General features: G+C 35.3%; 1 protein-coding gene and 1 non-coding gene across 5 annotated transcripts; both read right to left on the bottom strand.

The window, feature by feature from the left end:
* Positions 1 to 1,426: 1,426 nt before the first annotated feature.
* On the bottom strand, positions 1,427 to 18,319 carry NimA (Nimrod A). 4 transcript variants are annotated; one of them, XM_073083375.1, is made up of 9 exons: positions 18,142 to 18,319; positions 7,576 to 7,762; positions 6,899 to 7,025; positions 5,457 to 5,568; positions 4,810 to 4,927; positions 3,643 to 4,301; positions 2,473 to 2,733; positions 2,033 to 2,155; positions 1,427 to 1,948 (listed from the first exon to the last, which is right to left on the bottom strand). In XM_073083375.1, the coding sequence occupies exons 2-9, from the start codon at positions 7,698 to 7,700 to the stop codon at positions 1,656 to 1,658; spliced, it is 1,818 nt and encodes a 605-aa protein (XP_072939476.1). In that variant the 5' UTR covers positions 7,701 to 7,762; positions 18,142 to 18,319; the 3' UTR covers positions 1,427 to 1,655. The 4 variants fall into 4 exon arrangements, with proteins under 4 accessions (XP_072939476.1, XP_072939473.1, XP_072939474.1 ...); XM_073083372.1 differs by having other exon boundaries at positions 2,473 to 4,301; XM_073083373.1 differs by lacking the exon at positions 18,142 to 18,319 and adding an exon at positions 12,166 to 12,226 and having other exon boundaries at positions 2,473 to 4,301.
* On the bottom strand, positions 2,198 to 2,271 carry TRNAI-AAU (transfer RNA isoleucine (anticodon AAU)). The gene has a single exon. It is a non-coding gene; the product is annotated as a tRNA-Ile (tRNA).

An 18,319-nucleotide genomic window follows, 5' to 3' on the forward strand; every position in this document is an offset into this window, starting at 1 on the left:
TATATATTAAAGATACCGATGGGCGTCAGTTACCAGTTTCCATTGGGTGGATTGCGTACTCTTTTGCTACTGATGTAAAATACCAAATGTACCAAATAATCAGTTAACTACCAAAAGCCCAAAAGCACAATGTAGTAGGTACACTGTTTCTTAGAAAGTCTTTAGCGGGATCATAAAACGATAATATACAAATGGAGTATACTGTATACTTGATATAAAAGATATAAAGTGACCATATGCTCCATTTAGAACGGGACTGTTCCTTTTTTCAGGTACTCTGTATCCGTATAAAAAAGTAACTAATTAAAAATAAGAAAGACTTTGTCGATGACTTGCAGGGATACATAACTTAGAGACTATTTACTCTCTATGAAGTATCTGTTGAATAACTCTAATATATATGAATCTTTTTATTTCTGTGTCATAGGTAGAAATAAACTAAAATGTTCCATAATTACATTTTCGAATGTTTACCTTAAATTGGTTACATAACCAAGGTGTCCCTTTTTATGTACCATAAAAATTGACAATAAAGGTATACACTATACATGTATCTAGTTAGTTATTACCTCATACATGGCTCTCAATTAACTGAAATTTGTGTATTTCATGTGCTTAGTTGGACTAAGTTTGCAATTAAAGTAGCAAGAGTATGCAGCCCACTGAAGTATCTAGTTACTAAGACTTACTACCATACACTACTTATTATCAAATATGGATGGTCAGGGATGCAGATGTTATTGATAAGCAATTAAGTTCACAAACTAAATTTTGAGTTAACGGCATGTCGACTTGATTAGGGTAACGCCTTTCAAAATATTACTAGCAATATATTTCGTTATGCTAGCAAGAGATTTGATGCAAAATTCAAATCAGGGGTAATCGTGGTCTTAGTGGTTTTTGCTACAGACTAAATAAAATGGAAATTAATTAGCTTTACTACATCATTTAAACTGTACATCAGTAGTTTTGATGTTAGGTTATTCTATGCTGCAGGTCGAAGGGTCCTTTTTTTATTACACATCTCCTGAATCATTTTTCATAAGGTACCCGACGCCATGGGAGTGACGCCGGGTTATGTGGGATTTTTACCACACTAAAACCCCCCCGGTGGCCGTCCTCAGCGTTTGGTGGAGAACTCCGGGATCTCCAACGGAACACAACCGGGGGAGCAATTTACTCTCCTCTCACATCCCCTGGTGATTACAGCGATATGCGACTACACAAACCGCTGTCCTTCCCGGGGTCGCTTGCTGGACGGTTTGAGCTCCCACTCTTGCCGCCCGCAACCCCGGAAGCCCCTTTTAGTCGCCTCTTACGACAGGCAAGGGTTACCGTAGCCCTATTCTGGTCCCGGTACTACAGGGACAAAGCACCTACTTATCGTATTTTATGCTGGCGTTAACGAGGTATTGATAAAAAGACAAAAATGTAATGAGATTTATTTTTAACACAAAGTATTATCCTAACACAAAACATACCTACACCATTTTTCCATTCATTACTCACAATAAAATTATTATTGATTCTTTGGCATAAATAAATAAACATAAAGATATTACTATTTATAAACTACACAAACATTTCGTAACAGCGCCATCTATCGCCGTCGTTAACACTAAAATACTCTTGGCACGGTGAATTGTTTATTTCGGTCATAATTCAGTTATAGCTTCTCCATTTAAGTTTAAAACTTCAATTGCATGTTCTGATGGTGGTCTCCAGCAAGGAATTTCAGCATATAAAGGCTCTGACGTAGTATTGTCGATAACATCTAATTTTGCTTCACATTTCAACGCTTCTATTGTGTAATCAGACACTGAGAGAGCTCGCTCACCACATAGTTCTTCAGTGCACGCCATAGATGGCGTTACTGAGCAACGTGTAGACATTGTTCCACAATCGTAATTTCTTTGTGGCAAATGATCGTAGTGACACTCCAATATGCCTAAAAAATAATTTATTATAATTGTATTTAATCTAACATTAATAATACATAAAATTAATTCTTTAATTTAAACTATTTAAGTACCTCTAAAATTCTCGAGCATGATAGGTGAAATTGTTTGTACTACAACTGGTCTCATAAATTGTTTTAAATTTCTGTCCAATGTGGAAATTGGTTGATAATGACATTTTTCTGATGATGGTGGTTCTGAAAAAAAAAATGGATTAAAATAAAAAATAAAAAAAATAATGGCCCATGAGGGGATCGAACCCGCGACCTTCGCGTTATTAGCACGACGCTCTAACCAACTGAGCTAATGGGCCGATACATCGAGTGATGAAATAGTGTCTCACACTTATACAATAGATTTTAATCATTTTTTTTATTATTATTATATAAATTTAAAAGGATTATAATTTAAAAGGATTTTAAAGGATTATTAGGATTATTTCATTTGTATTGCGTATATTAAAATTATATTTTTAATATAAAAAAAAAATGATTTAGAATAATTAATTATTTACCTGGCAGCGGTGTGTGGAAGATACTTCTTACGTAAGGCGGTGGAACATCATTATTATCAATCATTACTTGCATTCGAATATCGTTTATTTTCCTCACATCTTCATACCTCGGCCTCTTACATCTTTCCACCATCACTATAATAACTGCCACAGTAATAACAGCCATCATCACGCCTCCTGCGATACTTATCACGGATATCAGGTCAACTGTTGAGTGATCACGGCCTTTGTCACTCATCACGGCAGTTATATGCTCCGGTTCTGTCAAAATATGAAAAGTTTCATCCTCTAGCGGTTCTGCTGTCGTTACAGATTTAGTGTTAGAGATCTTTGTTATATTTTTTTTAGTATCATTAACTTTCTGCGAATGATGAATAGCCAATAATTTGGTCGTTTTTGTTGATATCTCATTCGGTTTTGTCGTTGGTACTGGCTTAAGTGTAACATTCCTCGGTTTTTCACTTTGATGATATTTAATGACATTTGTAGCAGGAAGCGGAAGCTTACTTCTTACAGATGTAGTTGTTATGTGAGATATAGAAGTCGTTGCATTCATAGTACTCGGTCCCGGAGTAGTTAGGCGGTTAATTGAAGTATTTTTGGAAAATTTAAGAGTCGTTCCGTGGGTTTCCAGTCCTTGAGTAATTCGATTGTTAGTTGAAGAAGAAGTATTTGTTAAAATGTTAGAAGAGTTCTTGTTAGCCGCATTTAAGGTGCTCGGCATGCTATTAGTCGTTTTACTCGTTAAAGAGACCTTCATAGTATTTGGATGTGTCTCCTCAAATTTTGAGAAGGATTTGGTAATATTTTTATGTGGCAGAGAAACTGTCGATGTGGTCACATTTTTCGGAACTAACGTCGATATTCTTATAGTAGGCATCGAGGTTGACGTCGGTTGTGTTGATAAGGACTTCGTAATAGCCTGTTCTGATTTATTATACATTGGTTGCTGCTGTTGCAACGAAACATTATTCTTTGGAGCCACATAAGACGCTGTCGTAAGCGCTATCTTTTTGAAGGTGACATAAGATACAGATGTAGGTATAATAGAGACAATAATAGTTCTCGGGGTTGTTAACTCTGATACCTCCTCGTTTTTAGTCGCACTTCTGTATCTATTATGCTGTTCTAGGATGGGTTTAATTTTAGTTTCAATAAATGTAGATTCACCTCTCTGAGTGGGTCGTATCCAAATCTCTTTTGGTTTTGTTTTAATAGTTGTCAATTTTGCGGTTGTGTCTGGTTTCTTTGAGGATTCAGTCTTCGTTGCAGTTTCTTTAACTGTAAGTTTAACTAAAGAAGTAGTTTCCACAGTTGTTGTAGGTGGTAGTATGGTCGATGTGGTAGCAACGGTTACCTCTTTCATAAGACCACTTACATTTGTAGGGACCACAATAGTTGAAGTTTCTATTGGAATTTCAGTTCTGTTGTAATTTGAACTAATCGCAATGTTCTTAGGCGCCTTCAACATATCATCACTTTGTGTAGTCCATGCTGGTGTTGCGGTAAAATTATCGAACAACTCAGTAGGTACAGTAGTTGATCTTGTTACTACTGTTGTTGAGGTTGGTGTTGTTGTTGTTGTTTGAGTTGTTGTTGTTGTCCTTACAGTACTTGATGTTGTGGTAGGAGGTGGACTAGTTGTTGTCGACGATGTCGTCTGCATTGGAGTTGTGCTAGGTACAGTTGTTTCAGTAACTGTAGTTCTTGTAGTTGGTTCGGTTTTAATGGTAGTCTGAAGAGAGGTTTTAGTAGTAGGTTTGGCTGTTGTTAGTATTTCTTCCATCATGGTGGTTGTGGATGGAGTAGAAGGCATGCTGATCGAGCAACTGTAAACAAATAAAGTATTTTATTAGAATTCTACCAATTATTCTTCCCTTATACATATATGTAAACGATAATATTTATAGAAATATTTCTATTGGTTATTATTCATATAAAAATACTAAGATAGAGTATAGTAATAATTAAGAAGGGCTAGATCTACTATAACAAAACCATCAAAGTAAAAAATACCATTTGTTTAAAAACAAATACGAAACAAGAAAAGACAAAGAAACGAAATTAACCAATAGAGATCCATTAATTGTAAGAAAAGAAGCAAATAAAAATACCCGTAGATAGAATATGCTATAAACTTTTATTCCCTTCATACATAGCTATTATACTATAATGATTTAATATTTCTTCTTCCTTTTATACTCATAGTATCATGAAACATAGTGATAAGTGATACAGCAGTTAAAAGCAAAATCTCTTATATAAGCAGTATTAAGCATAAGCATGGCTTTTGCCATACTATGAGCCACTAGAATATAAATATCAACGGCAACCCACCTCTCACCTTGCCATCCATCTTCACATTGGCACTCGCCAGTGGTCGGGGAGCAGGTACCATGTTCACAGCTGGGACACTCGTGTACACAATTCGGTCCCCATTTCTTAGGGGGACAGTCTGGAAGAATGGTTGATTAGTGTCTGATTATCGAATAGTTCTGATCTCTTTAGTTATCTTCTACATTAGTTCTGATCTAATCGCTCAAGTAATATCTTGGATGCGACCAGCGAACATTATATGATTACACAGAGTACTTAAAGTTAGATATCCCCATAATAATGTCTCTCAAATATCTGTAATGACCGATATGATCACAACCCAGTATTGTCCCTCTGCTGGGGAGGATCGCTACACAGAGTGCGAAAGATTTATGCTATAGTAAAGGCTACCATGCTGGCTTAGTGTGAATTGGTAGATACTTTGATTTACACCTTAAGAATCCTAAAGTAAGGTTATTAGTGAAGGAAGTGTAAAATCATTCAGAACGTTATGGTATAGAAGGTTGCGATACATTATAAAATGTCTTCAATTCTCGACTAGCGATAAAATGTGCTGAATGTGGTATAATCCTCTTATAATCATAATTTGAAGGGAAATTGTATAGCCTAGGGCCTAGTTAAGACAATTGTGAATTGTTCAATATTACCCTCCGAACAACCGTGGCCCGTCTTCCCGAGGGGGCAGATGGGGACACACGACACATCCCTCATCTTGTATCCCGGGCAGCATACCGCTACTTCTGCCGTGCGTTCCTCGGTCTGCAATTTCAATAAAATACCGATGTTTATATTCAGATGAAGTGCTTATTTCATAATTCAAATAAGCGTATAGTTAGACGGAATTCATGAAAAACCACCATTACCGATGGACATTTGCAACATCTAAAGAGTTCGGAATATATCGCCGGCTTTGAAACTCTTTTTGCACTTTTTTGAAGAATCGCATTACTTATGCACTTTTATGTAGTGCAAGTCTTTGTTTCTTCGAAGAATAATCGGAATAATGCAAATATCTCTGCTTAACACATAGATTAGTAGCTTAACAAAACACTATCAGCTAGAACGCAGCGACCATATACGTCGCTGCGTTCCTATAATATAAATGCGTATAAATGTACTATGAAAGATGCTGTAATTTTTATTAGAAGAAGTATTCATATCACGGGTAGCAACATATCTAAGATCAACTCAGATAGATGGCAATCTCTTGTTATTCCTATTACATGCAAAACCATGTGGTATTTTTTCCATTCTTGTGTAAGAATGCAAGTATATAGATATTAAAACGAAGATTGTCCTACATTCCATGCAGGCTAAATACACTCGCAGATTACCTCATGTAGGCTATATTCAAATGGCTGTGTAGTAATACTAATTCTACTTTGCTCCCAGATCATTAAACTATATCTCAACTTTGACAAGATTTGCAATTCTGCCATAATTTGCTGAGGAAAGTTATCTTACTTTATGATCAACTATATATTTAGATGGTGCAATCGGTACTAAGGATATAATGCAACCTGAAAGTTGTTTAGTGTACTAAGGGATACCTGACGACTTGGCGCAATGCCGGTCCGTTGCAAAGGGTCCGGGTTCAGTTTCCGGCCGATATGTATATTCATTTAAATACCTATTTTGAACTGTTGAGTACCAGTACGAATTGTAATTTATGATATCTCAGAGGTATATTTTTAGTTTGAATCTCAAAGAATGTGCCTTTACCTCTTCGAATATTTAAATGCATATATGCACAAGTACTTAAAAATACTTACCTTGTGTTTGAACTATTTAAAATCTATTATGATATCATTAGTAGGTAATCTTAATAAGTACATTGATTGAAGGATTGAATGAAATTAAGGAATTAATTATTTTTTATTTTATCAGATAATGAAAAAAAGTTCTCAAAGGTGTGTTTTCTATCGATACACACATTTGAAAACATTTTTATTGATATTATTTCTGATCTAGTCTGTAAGAGAATGTCATAGATGCGTTAAGAATGTAAACACACATTTTATCTCTTCACAATTTTGCTTGATGCTGTAGCTGCAATAGGTTTACAGTTTAACCATGATCGATATCTTACTTCCAAGCGAGTGAGGTCCCTCATCTCCACGTTCCACTTGGAGCACCTCGGCGGCATGGAGAAGCACCACTCGTACGTGCGGATCGACATCGGCGCGCGGTACTTCACGCGCTTTGTGATGTTGTACCTGAAACATTGTTTATCAATAACATTTAAAGAACCCTATGTAGTTCAAATTCGGCACCACCGCCACGCCTATTGCCTATTAACAGCGCTGTTGAGTTCTGGTTTGAAGTGTGTGGTAAGGGTGATACTTTTCCGAGGCGTTCAGCTTAGTCCTTAGGGGTAGCAGCGCATCTGAGGCCGATCTCAGGTAGGAATATCATATCCTATCTGGGGTTGATTACAGATGTCCATGGGCGACAGTATCCACTTACCAACAGGTGGACTGCATGTTCGTTTGCTACCCCTATATCATAAAAAAACATGTAAAGAACCCTCTGTAGTTTAAATTCGGCGGCCCCATCGCCACTATTTCTGCCTTTAACAGCAGTGTTAAGCGCTGCTGTGTTCTGGTGTATGTGTCAGGGAGATACATTTCCCTAGCGGCGCATCTGTGGTAGATCTCAGGAAATTAATCTGGAATTGATTACAGATGTCCATGTGCGGTAGTAGCCACTTACCATCAGGTGGACTCCATGCTTGTCTGCTATTGGAATAGTATAACAACAACTTACTTCTGTTGCACCATGCACACGTTGGGCCCATTCAAGCTGACCACCTCGACCACGGCGAGCACAACCACAATGATCACAACACACCATATCCGTGTCTCTATAGTCCTGTCACTTGGCACTGTCATTTTGGTCACTGAACCCACAGCCAATCCATCTTGCTACATGCTTGCTCTGGTGTTCATGTTATCTGGAAATAAAAAAAATCCTTATGAGGTCTTGATCCATTTGAGGTCTTATGTGTTTGAGCCAATTTTTGGTTATATTGTGGGCCAATGGACATTGGTCCATTGGTGAATTAGATCAAACATTGGTTTGATCTAAAATGGGGAAAAATTAAAAGTGTTTAAATTTGAAAAAAATTGAAATATTCATTAAATTTATAACTGCAACCATTTTCATTTTATTATGGCATCACCTCTTCAAATAGTGTTACAAGAGAGCGACCTTAATACCTACCCAATGAACAGTATTATCTACCAGTCAACCCTGTGTTAAAACAGAATTTGTATGCCACTGCTGGGCATCTCTCCACAACTTTCTCTCTCCACAACTAAAGAAAATCTGGATAACATTCCACCTCGTTGCATCAATTCAGACTTCGCTTACAATATATCAATTAAGGGCTCTAATAGATAATTTAACAATAAGTACGAGTGAGTACATAAATTAAGATAAAATATCGTCTTCATAGAATCCATTAACAATATTTTATGGCTCTAGCTAGAGCAGGATCGTGTTAACGAGTGGGCATTACTAGTGTTGCACTGCCAATGGGGAAGTTATAGCTAGTAAATGGGGAAGTATTAATATAATGGGAAGGGGAGAAATAGGAGCTAGTAGCGATATGTATTATGGGGCCACGTAATAAAACTATGCTGCTAGTAACTTTCCTGTGCTTTTCTTTGAGCAACCAAGGTTTCAACCAAAACAAGACCTCTTTTCTATTTAGGCAGATGACATATAAAATACTTTTTTTCTAATAAAATTTATAAAAATGTATGCTGAAATAATATAATATTTTATTGTTTTTTTTTATGTTTTTAGCATTTTTTCAATTGATACACAACAATAACATTACAAATTTTGTTGTTACACTTATCTAAGCAAAACTTAATCTATCAATTAATCAATCTTGACAATATCTTATCAATCAATTTTATTAATCTTAATCAATTTATTTTAATGTCACTGTAGGTTATGAATATTTTTAAAATTATCCATTTTGTTTCAGGTCATATCTCACATAAGTATTTAAGATTTTTTACCTATTTTAGTCATCCTGAAAAGATTTCTATTTTAAACGATATCGAAAAAGGTGAGTTTGTATAGTTAGATATTTATCTATAAGTTATCCAACTTCGAAAAGGTTGTAACTTTCCTATGTATTTTTTCTATAGCGATTAAAAGTTTATCCCCTATTAGCTAATAGTGATACAAGTGTCTTCTCTATTGCTAGTTAGTGATTATTACGCAAGTAAGGCGCTATCACACGACCGTCACTTGACAATTAATTCCGATGCCCCCTTTACGCTCCCCATCCTGCCGAGTTAGTTGACCTTTCGATCCTCGCGTGAGAGCTTCAATGTTTGAACCAATGCTGGTGCTTTGGGCCAGCATAACTACCAACAATAATAGGAATAGGGAATCAATAATATTAAAAAACTGCTTGTAAGTAGATCAAATGTTTATTTGCACGATACTTTTAGTTTGAAGCTTATACCTTACTACATAATAAGGATATTCTAACTTAGTCTTCTTTATTCACACAACTGAGATGGTGGAGTGCTTATCAACCTGGAGCTTATCAAATACAGTGTAAATTCCATGTAACGTCACTCGATTTAACGACAAACTCTCTAATGCGTCGAAAACAATTGGCGTAGTTGGTTTAGCTTGTATTCCATACAATGATACACTCTACATAGCATTACACCCACTCTCAATAACGACCACAATTAAACAAAAAGTACCTTTTAAGTTGCTAAAATTAGTAAAAACTGCGCACCTGTGTACGTTCTTTTGTCGCTTTATTATCTTAGCCCGCAATAAACCTGTCTGTCGGCATCATGCATACGAAACTTTCTAAGAAATTCGTTCTTTTGTTTACAAATTGGATTGCTTGCACAAAATTATTGGAAAATTACTTCCTTTGTCACCAAGATGCCTCAATATCAGAAGATATGAATAAAATAATTAAAAGAATACAACAAAATTACTGGTGCAGCAAAAGACGTCAGACAAAAATAACAAACTACTCGCAATAGCGTTCAAATAAGATTCTTTTTTATGAACATAACTACTAACACTAGACTGAAATAAACTTTTTCTTTTTCTAATTCTGATTTTTCTTCTCTCCATTTAACGACCACTCTCTATAACGCCATAAAATGCACAGTCCCTTCAGTGCCGTTATATAGAGTTTACACTGTAATTAATTGAAAATTATACTCTGGGTCTGGGTATTCGTTCACTCATATTTTTGAGTCCGTCGCTATGAATGATAGAAAACACTGTACGCTATGAGTACAGAAAGTGTTAAAACCTGCTGTTCTAAAGCCTATAGTTAAAGGTTAAGAACCACTGGCTCACACAATAGCTGACTCCTTAGTTCCCTAGATTATCACATGTCGACACGACGTCATACAAAGGCTAGCTGCACGCGAGTTATCTTCCTGTCTGTAGTTTTAAAAAGCTGAGTACAATACAGTGAACGTGTATGAACATTCTTATATGTATACAAATAGCGTACTTTGTTTTACTTTAAAGAATAGTAAATCTGTGACGTCTTAAAAAGTCCCTTACAGTGGGGGTGAGAGAGAAATGTAACTTCTAAGAGGTCATGTCTTTTTACCACGCTTTTATTATGAGCTTGGGTTGTATCTATGTAGTATGTATGTAACGGAACCTTTGAACTCGATTTTTAACCACTTTGAACGGCCCAAATAATTTAAAATTTTGAACAATTATCAAGAACCGATGACAATACGCGATTTTAGTAATTTATCCCATTCTCCTCATCAGGATCGTCAGGAAAACAGGCAAACTCTCTCTCAGTGCACATCTCTCTCTCAGTGTGAGAACGTCTAGTATGTCTAAAATATGGACTAGTGAGATTTTTTTATAAGATAGAAGTGGCAAGCGTGCAGTCAATCTAATGGTAATAACCTCCATATAGAATAGTGATTCTATCTGAAGTCGATCACATTGTGTGCATGTGTGTGTGTGAAGTGCATTTTTTGCAAATCACACTAAAGTTACTACTCAAAAATATTTATCTATTCTCTGTTAAATTAACTTAATATTAACGAAAACGACAATTCTTATCCATAATAATGAATCAAATAAATTCCACTCTATTTTCTATTAGCTAGAGTTTAAATTGTATTTGATAATTACGCACCAAGTTTCGCATGCTTTGCACAGGGTTGTCACGCATTAGATTATAACCGGATATGTTTTATAATTATTACATATCAACAAGTAAACTTGCCGGATACCTAAAAAGTACAACTTATACTAAAGGTCAATAATATTTTTAATTTTTGGAACAGTGTGCGATGCAATTCACTTTATTGAGGCATTCTATTACAAGTCTTACTTGAGTAAGGCCTGTCTTATTTCTGATTAGTAACAGTGATAACGGGCTGCAGACTTACACTACAGAGCTTACTTAAAATGAGATAGTTGCATTTAATCAAATACTCGGTTTGCTAGTTCTGTTAAACAAAAATATTCTTATTACTTAATTAAAAATATTTATTTAAATTTTTAAAACTACTTTTGTTATTTTTGACATAATAGTATGTAAAGGGATGCTAACAAAGGGATCTTTTAGGGCTTACCCTCTGGTCATAAAAGTAGTCGGCTTAACAATATGCTTGTCTTAAAATATCAACTCTCTTTATTGAAGCCACAAAATAAAATAACAAAGAAACATACAGATTTACAACAATATAAAAGGCGACCTTATCGCTTAACAGCGATTACTTCCAGGCTACCTTCACTATCATCATCATCAAGCCATTACTGTCTCAATTCTGGGCACGAGTCTCCTCTCAGAATGAGCAGGATTAGGTCATAGTCCACCGCGCTGACTAAGTGCGTATTGGTAGACTTCACATACCTTTGAAAACTTTTTTTAAGAATTCTCAGGTGCGTTGGATTTCTCACGATATTTTCCTTCACCGTTTAAGCAAATGATAATTAACTTTTAATACGCACTTTGAAAAATCAGAAATGCGTGCCTGGGATTTGAACCTCAACCTTCGATCAAGAGGCTGCGTTTCTTAACCCTTAGGTTATCACTGCTTTTTTACCAGGCCACATTACGGTAGTATAAATTTGTCTATTCAATTGACAACCCTATCGACATCAATTGTGCGGGCGGATGCGCAGGGTACAGTTTTATCAATCGTCGACCTCTTTTGCATTGTCGATGGTAACGCTAGGAGCATTAGATAGATGATAGGACTATTACGTTTTGGAACTCTTATACCATTACTCGCCAGGATCTATTATAGACTCATTACGAGCGTATCTACAATATATGATAGAAAGAAAGGATGAGGAACTCTATAGTCACCGAATCACCTGTAATTCTTAAGACAGCATTGTCAAGGCCTGCTGTTTCTGAATTATTTCTTTCTTTGCCATGCAAAGAAAAAATACACTTTAGCATGTGTGACCTTCTTATTTTGAGTTCAATATATCTGCATCCTTGGGTCTCTTCAATTTCGCACCTCACGGGATAATAAATCAGATCAGACACAATATGATAATACAAGATAATTGGGAACTCAGACGAAACAACAGAGAATGACATTACCTACTTACTTGTACTGTTTACGTAACGTCATGCTAAACAAATTTATAATAAGCTATCAATATCCTGAAACATGGTGATGACTCTACAGAGATTTTCATTCACGCAATCAACATTGGTATAATTCGTATTATAAGTGTACTTTAGAAATCAACACAATTTGTGTACGTCTTACTTTGTTCAAAAAACTTACTTGGCCTTCGTACGAGAGTTAAGAAAGTGTTCGATATATCTATGTATTTTTTATATTCGACTGCATGTCCACTGCCCAGAAAAAATGGAACACCTAGCCATACAGAATATAGAACAATATGTGAAAGAGCCGACGTTTAATAAATAAGTACTCAGATACTTGTTTGTTTCGTTTTAACGTTTCAAAGGTGCATTGAAAAAGCTCTCACGCGAGTGACTATTTATTCCATTTTTATCTAAGCTTGGGAATATCATAGTTATTTAAATCCCCAGGTAAAGAATACATTTCACTACACACACAGCTTCAAGCTAGTTCAAAACATAGACGTGTAAAAAGGTCACGCTAACACAGTCGACCTCTAGAACAAAGCTTTTAGGCAAAATTCCCTGTTAGGACAAGTCCCGGGAATATTTACAATTCCCTTTTGCTTTTGTTTGTTCAGACCGAACTAGGTCAGCGCTTTAACCTGAGACTGCTTTTGAATATAAAAGACTTTCACAGGTTGAAAAACATGTTAATAATTAAAAGTTTCTTTAAAGTTAGATTGAAATAGCAAAGGTATATGCGGTCTATTTTTTTTTATAATATAGGGGACGAGCATGCAGTCCACCTTGTAAGTGGGTACTGCCGCCTTTGGACATTTGTAATCAACCCCGGATAGGATTAGATATTCCTACCTGAGGTCGGCCACAGATGCGCCGCTACCCCTGAGGACTAAGCTGGAACGCGTCGGAAAAGTCTGTCTCCCTTACCACACCCTTCAATTCACCCTTCGGTTTGTAGGCTGTGGTAAGGGAGACAGACTTTTCCGAAGCGTCCCAGCTTAGTCTTCAGGGGTAGCAGCGCATCCGTGGCCGACCTCAGGTAGAAATATGTAATCCTATCTGGGGTTGATAACAAATGTCCATGGGCGGCAGTAGCCACTTACCATCAGGTGGACTGCATGTTCGTCTGCTACTCCTATATTATAAAAAAAACCATGATGAAGTATGCAGTAAATGCACTTACTATCAATTTGGCTGCATGCTAATTAGCTACTAGGATGTTTACTAATAAAAATAATAACAATTTATTCGTTTACTAAAAACAAAGGATGTTTCAAAATTGAACAGTAGTTAACAATATAATATCAGTTATAGTAGGATGTTTCAACATTCTAGGAAGACGTTTACCTTATAAAAGGTGATTTTCGTCAGACAGGAAGGTATAAACATAAATTCCATGATTTATCGCCGTCATTTCCAATGCTAATTAATAACGGAAAATTTTAGGCATATTTATATTTTCAATGTTTGTTTTCTTGTACATTGAAATATGCCGTTGAACTATGGGAACTGTTATTATCAAATTATTGTTTGATTCATGTCATGGCAAGTGGCCACTGCCGCTCATGGGCATCTAAACTCACCCCAGATAGCATTGACAATACTGCAATCCGACAAAATAGACATGTAATTCATCTTTTAATTAGACACCCTTTAGTTTTGTATCCAACACGAACGTATTTTTTATGACTTCATGAGTTTTAAAAACAGCCATATTTAATTTAGTGTGACGTCACATTGCCTACAATCAGCTTAATCAAAATGTATGCAAATTTATAGCTCATATTGTTATGTCCAATTAGGATAAGTAGTTTACAAGTTATTTGGCCAAAAAAATCAACCGGTTGCACTCAGGGAGTGCCGGCAGAAGTTAAAACTTTCAAAACCTAACCTAAATAATAATATATAATAAATGAAAAATGAAACTGACACCCATTGACATTTTTTTTTTATGCTGACACCGGATGACATCTTCATTTTTGCAGTTCGCTTTGCTGTCTTACGTATTTTCGATTAGGCCACGTGTCCTGACGCATTTACATTTTTTACCCATTACAAAAAGTGCACAACACCGCTACAAAGTTTTCACTTCAATAATTAAATGAAAATTTACATACCAGTCAAAATTATAACTATTTTTGGCTACTAAAAAAAATATATTACTTAAACTGAGTTCAAAGTACCTTAACACGAGATAAACAACCGTTATCAATCAATCCTTCAACCATAAAGACCTATATGTTTTGTCAGTACTCAGTTAACCCCAACTAGGTCTAATGGGGGAGTCCAAATAGTCCTCTTCCGTCCGTCCATTACAACATGAATTGGCTGTAAAATATATTTTAAAAGCGATCGTGTTGCTTCGTGTAAATAGGCCTGTCACATTTATATGAAGAGGAACTGACAAATTGGTGGTATGTGGAGTAGTGAAACTTGATTCTGACATGGATAACTTTACTTATAAATAACTAGGGAATGATACATGCTTCAGTATGAAAATATTAGTTTAGAATAAAAGCGTTACTGTGGTTAAAACGTGTTATTTTTACATAATAATATCTGTTATTATAATAATAATTACTTATTTTTGAAAATGATGAATTAGCGATTTTTTTAAGCATACCTACTTATTTAGATAGATCTATCATGCCTAGATAAGACAAGGATAATATCTTATTTAGTAAGGACGTCGCTACGGCCAGCATCCGGATCCTTCATCAATCAGCTCAATAATAGCATATTGTTGCTTTGTCATTGAATTAATATAACATTTCAAATTTAATTCAATCGGTGAGGAGGAATTCGTTGAGGACTGATCAATAGTTGACTTATATACATGATGAATTTTAAGTAAGCGCAAGCCAATGAGACTTTTTTTAATTTAGTAAAAATGCAATTTTAATTTTCAAAATTTGATTATTAAGGACGACCCCATAACTTCTTTCAGAATGTTTTGCAATATCTTATAATTATAATTTCGGATTGGGCCGTTTGTGCCCACTTGAAAAAATTATCTCTACATACAAATACTAGCAACATGTATATATAAGTTATGATGTATATTATATACATTGGCAGCAGTAACTGTGAGAATATATTTTATTACTTTAAACAGTTTAACGTCGAAAACAGCTGTGGTGACAAGTGGTGAATGGTGACCATAACTAAAGATTAATTGGCTTGATGAGCGCACCATGCAGAGAGCCGCATTAGAGTTCATTATTTTTAATTTTATCACAGAGTACTTTCACACCAGATGGCGTAATGGTGAACCCCGTATAACCCTGCGGTTTGAGTTGATCGTAACTTTTGATCTAAGTTAAACAAAGTTGTCTAAGTTGGGTGAAGTATTCAGTTATTATTATAAATTTATGGCATATTTTGGAAATAAAATAAATATATTTTAGTTTTTATTTTTAATTAATGATTGGGAAGTGGCCTCCGACCGAATCATCAAATTTAGCTTCGGCTTCGACCATCTTCGGCCAATACACCTTCAGCAAAAACTTCGGTATATAGTTTTGGTCCCAATCTCCAACCGTTCATTTATTGGATACATGATATTTTACTATATTACCGCGAGGAAAATTGTGAGAGAGAAACTTAAGAATCTTAAAAAAAGTTTTAAAAGCTATGCGAAGTTCACACTAGGCTACCGTAGACTATAGCCTGAATTTTTAAACTCGTAAGTTCTGTGCCAAGAATCAGAATTTTATTTAAATCTTTATGGACATTGTTAAAAGCTTTAAAAGTTTCATATAAATTTATGTAAAATTTCACCGTAGCTGTCGCTAGTGTGCTAGATAAATAGTCTGTCTGTTAATTGGTCTATGGTATAATACATTTGTCCGTTTAGTAACTCAAATTAATGGATTCGTCCATCGCACAATGAAAGGAAGCCGAATGCTCCAAGCAACGTCCGGTTATATATATCAGAGTAATTATATTAAATATACTTTATAATTAATATTAATTCACTTTTGTTTTAAGTTTTTGACAGACGGGCTATGAAATAGAAGGTTGCACCGTTGCAGCCAATGATATTTGAAATATCAGATGGGGCAGTTTGGTTGAGTGGGTTTCTGTACTCTTTTAGTTATGAGAGGAAGCTGTGCCCAGCATTGGACATAAACATAACTGTTGATATATTGTTCCCTATAGTGCCTGGCAGTGCTCGATTTCATTATTAACTTAAACTTTATTCATTTAAAATACAGATATAAATAAACTGAGTTCAAGCTCTTGGTGAGCACTCTTACTTGATAATAATATGTACTGAAGATACACTTTAAATCGACAAATCTAAAGTAAAATAAAAATTAAGTACATGAAACTATATCTATATTACATAAAAGTAAATGCCACGCATTCTAAAAGTACATCTTTGAAAATACAAAAGATCCTACAAAAACACATACAAGGTATATAAATAAAAATATATTTCCATAGTAACAAAGTAATCTAAAAATCATAGCTAATTTACTACGAATTCCATTACAATTGCGTGGAATCACAGAGATCTAAGGTTCAACACCTGCTCAAGTCACTAATGTAATCTTAATTACTGTAAATCAAAGACGCGTATCGGAATCACAGATAATATCGTATCGGTATCTGTATTGGTATCGAAGGAAGTGTTATATTATTGTTATCAGGAATCCTTATATTAAAAAACGGAACTCTTATATAATCTCTTCCATAAATATTAATTCGTTCACGGAGAATAATGTAAGTCGTTGAACTCGGTTCCTATCAGTAGATAACAGCCGTAAGATAAATCCTGACAGATCTCGTCCATTAATCCACAACGGAGCAGCGTGCTGACTCCAGCTCTCTAAGCTCTAGTTACATTGTAAAGTCCGTGAGAAATGTCACATATCTGGTCAAAAAATAAATGAAAAAAGTAATAATGTAGAGTATGCCACTTTCGCAATTTAGAAGACTCGAATGATACGCCTAATATGTTAAAATCCGTTAACCCATTTGGGTTATAGGGCGTGCTAACGAATAAGACATACACAATTACACATATACAGTCGTATGTTTGAAAAAAAATACCATCCGAGGGAAGATGCAAAAAGGGTTGCAGCCATACACGGGTAATCCAGTGACTATTAAATTTATGCCCGTTAGTAATTGTAAATACATATTAACCAAATTTTGCATATCAAACTATGAGATTTACATTTTTTCCGGGAAATAATTATCAGAGCAGTGATAGTAGAGTGGTTGAAACGCGGCTTCTCAACAGAGTTGTCCGAGCTTCAAATTGGAGTCACGAACCTCTAATTTTTGAAAGTGTGCGTATTTATATACATGTAAACTGTAAGATCATTTAACTTTGAAGCAACAAACATACCTGATGTCTTAAAAAAGACAAAAAAATACATCATTAGTAGGCTAAAATTGGACAAGATTGATTATTACTAACGAGCGAAGTTGAAACCTTTAACAACTTACTAATGTAACGTCCTTAAAAATCAAAACATAGAAGCTACTTAACTGCTGTTTTAGTCTATTATAGATCTTTCTAATTTTATAGAAAATAAAATAACCATAAGATTCCTCACATCAATCTAGCAACCCACTTGTTATCCAATTAATTATTGATCACAGACCAAAATAAACATTAAGGCGCTGTTTGATAAAAATAGACAGGGAGGCTAACCAGCCTAGTTCTACGAAGGTTATTAACAAAGAAATTATTTAAAGAAAAACAAACTTACTCGCTTTTGTTTTCAAAACCATTTAACAACACAACAGTTAGTTCAGTCCAAACACTCAGTTACGTTCACTTATTAACGACATTTTTCAACACAAGAAGGATGAAAGTACCAGGCGATTAGACACGGGAGGAGCGTGTAGCTCCAAATGCGACCGGGACTCAACTGGGAAAGCGGGCAG

Source organism: Epargyreus clarus, unplaced genomic scaffold (genome assembly GCF_041222505.1).
Source record: "Epargyreus clarus isolate Ecla_fem2 unplaced genomic scaffold, WU_Ecla_fem_2.2 ptg000019l, whole genome shotgun sequence".
Classification (NCBI taxonomy): domain Eukaryota; kingdom Metazoa; phylum Arthropoda; class Insecta; order Lepidoptera; family Hesperiidae; genus Epargyreus; species Epargyreus clarus.

Bases quoted from the DNA above. Each gene is read 5' to 3' on its own strand.
- NimA (XM_073083372.1), bottom strand. From the start codon at position 7,700: ATGACAGTGCCAAGTGACAGGACTATAGAGACACGGATATGGTGTGTT. The intron at 4,928-5,456 runs GTAATATTGAAC...CCATTCTTCCAG, and splicing joins GGGCCACGGTTGTTCGGAGG to ACTGTCCCCCTAAGAAATGG. The intron at 2,156-2,472 runs GTAAATAATTAA...TTTTTTTTTCAG, and splicing joins CTTCCACACACCGCTGCCAG to AACCACCATCATCAGAAAAA.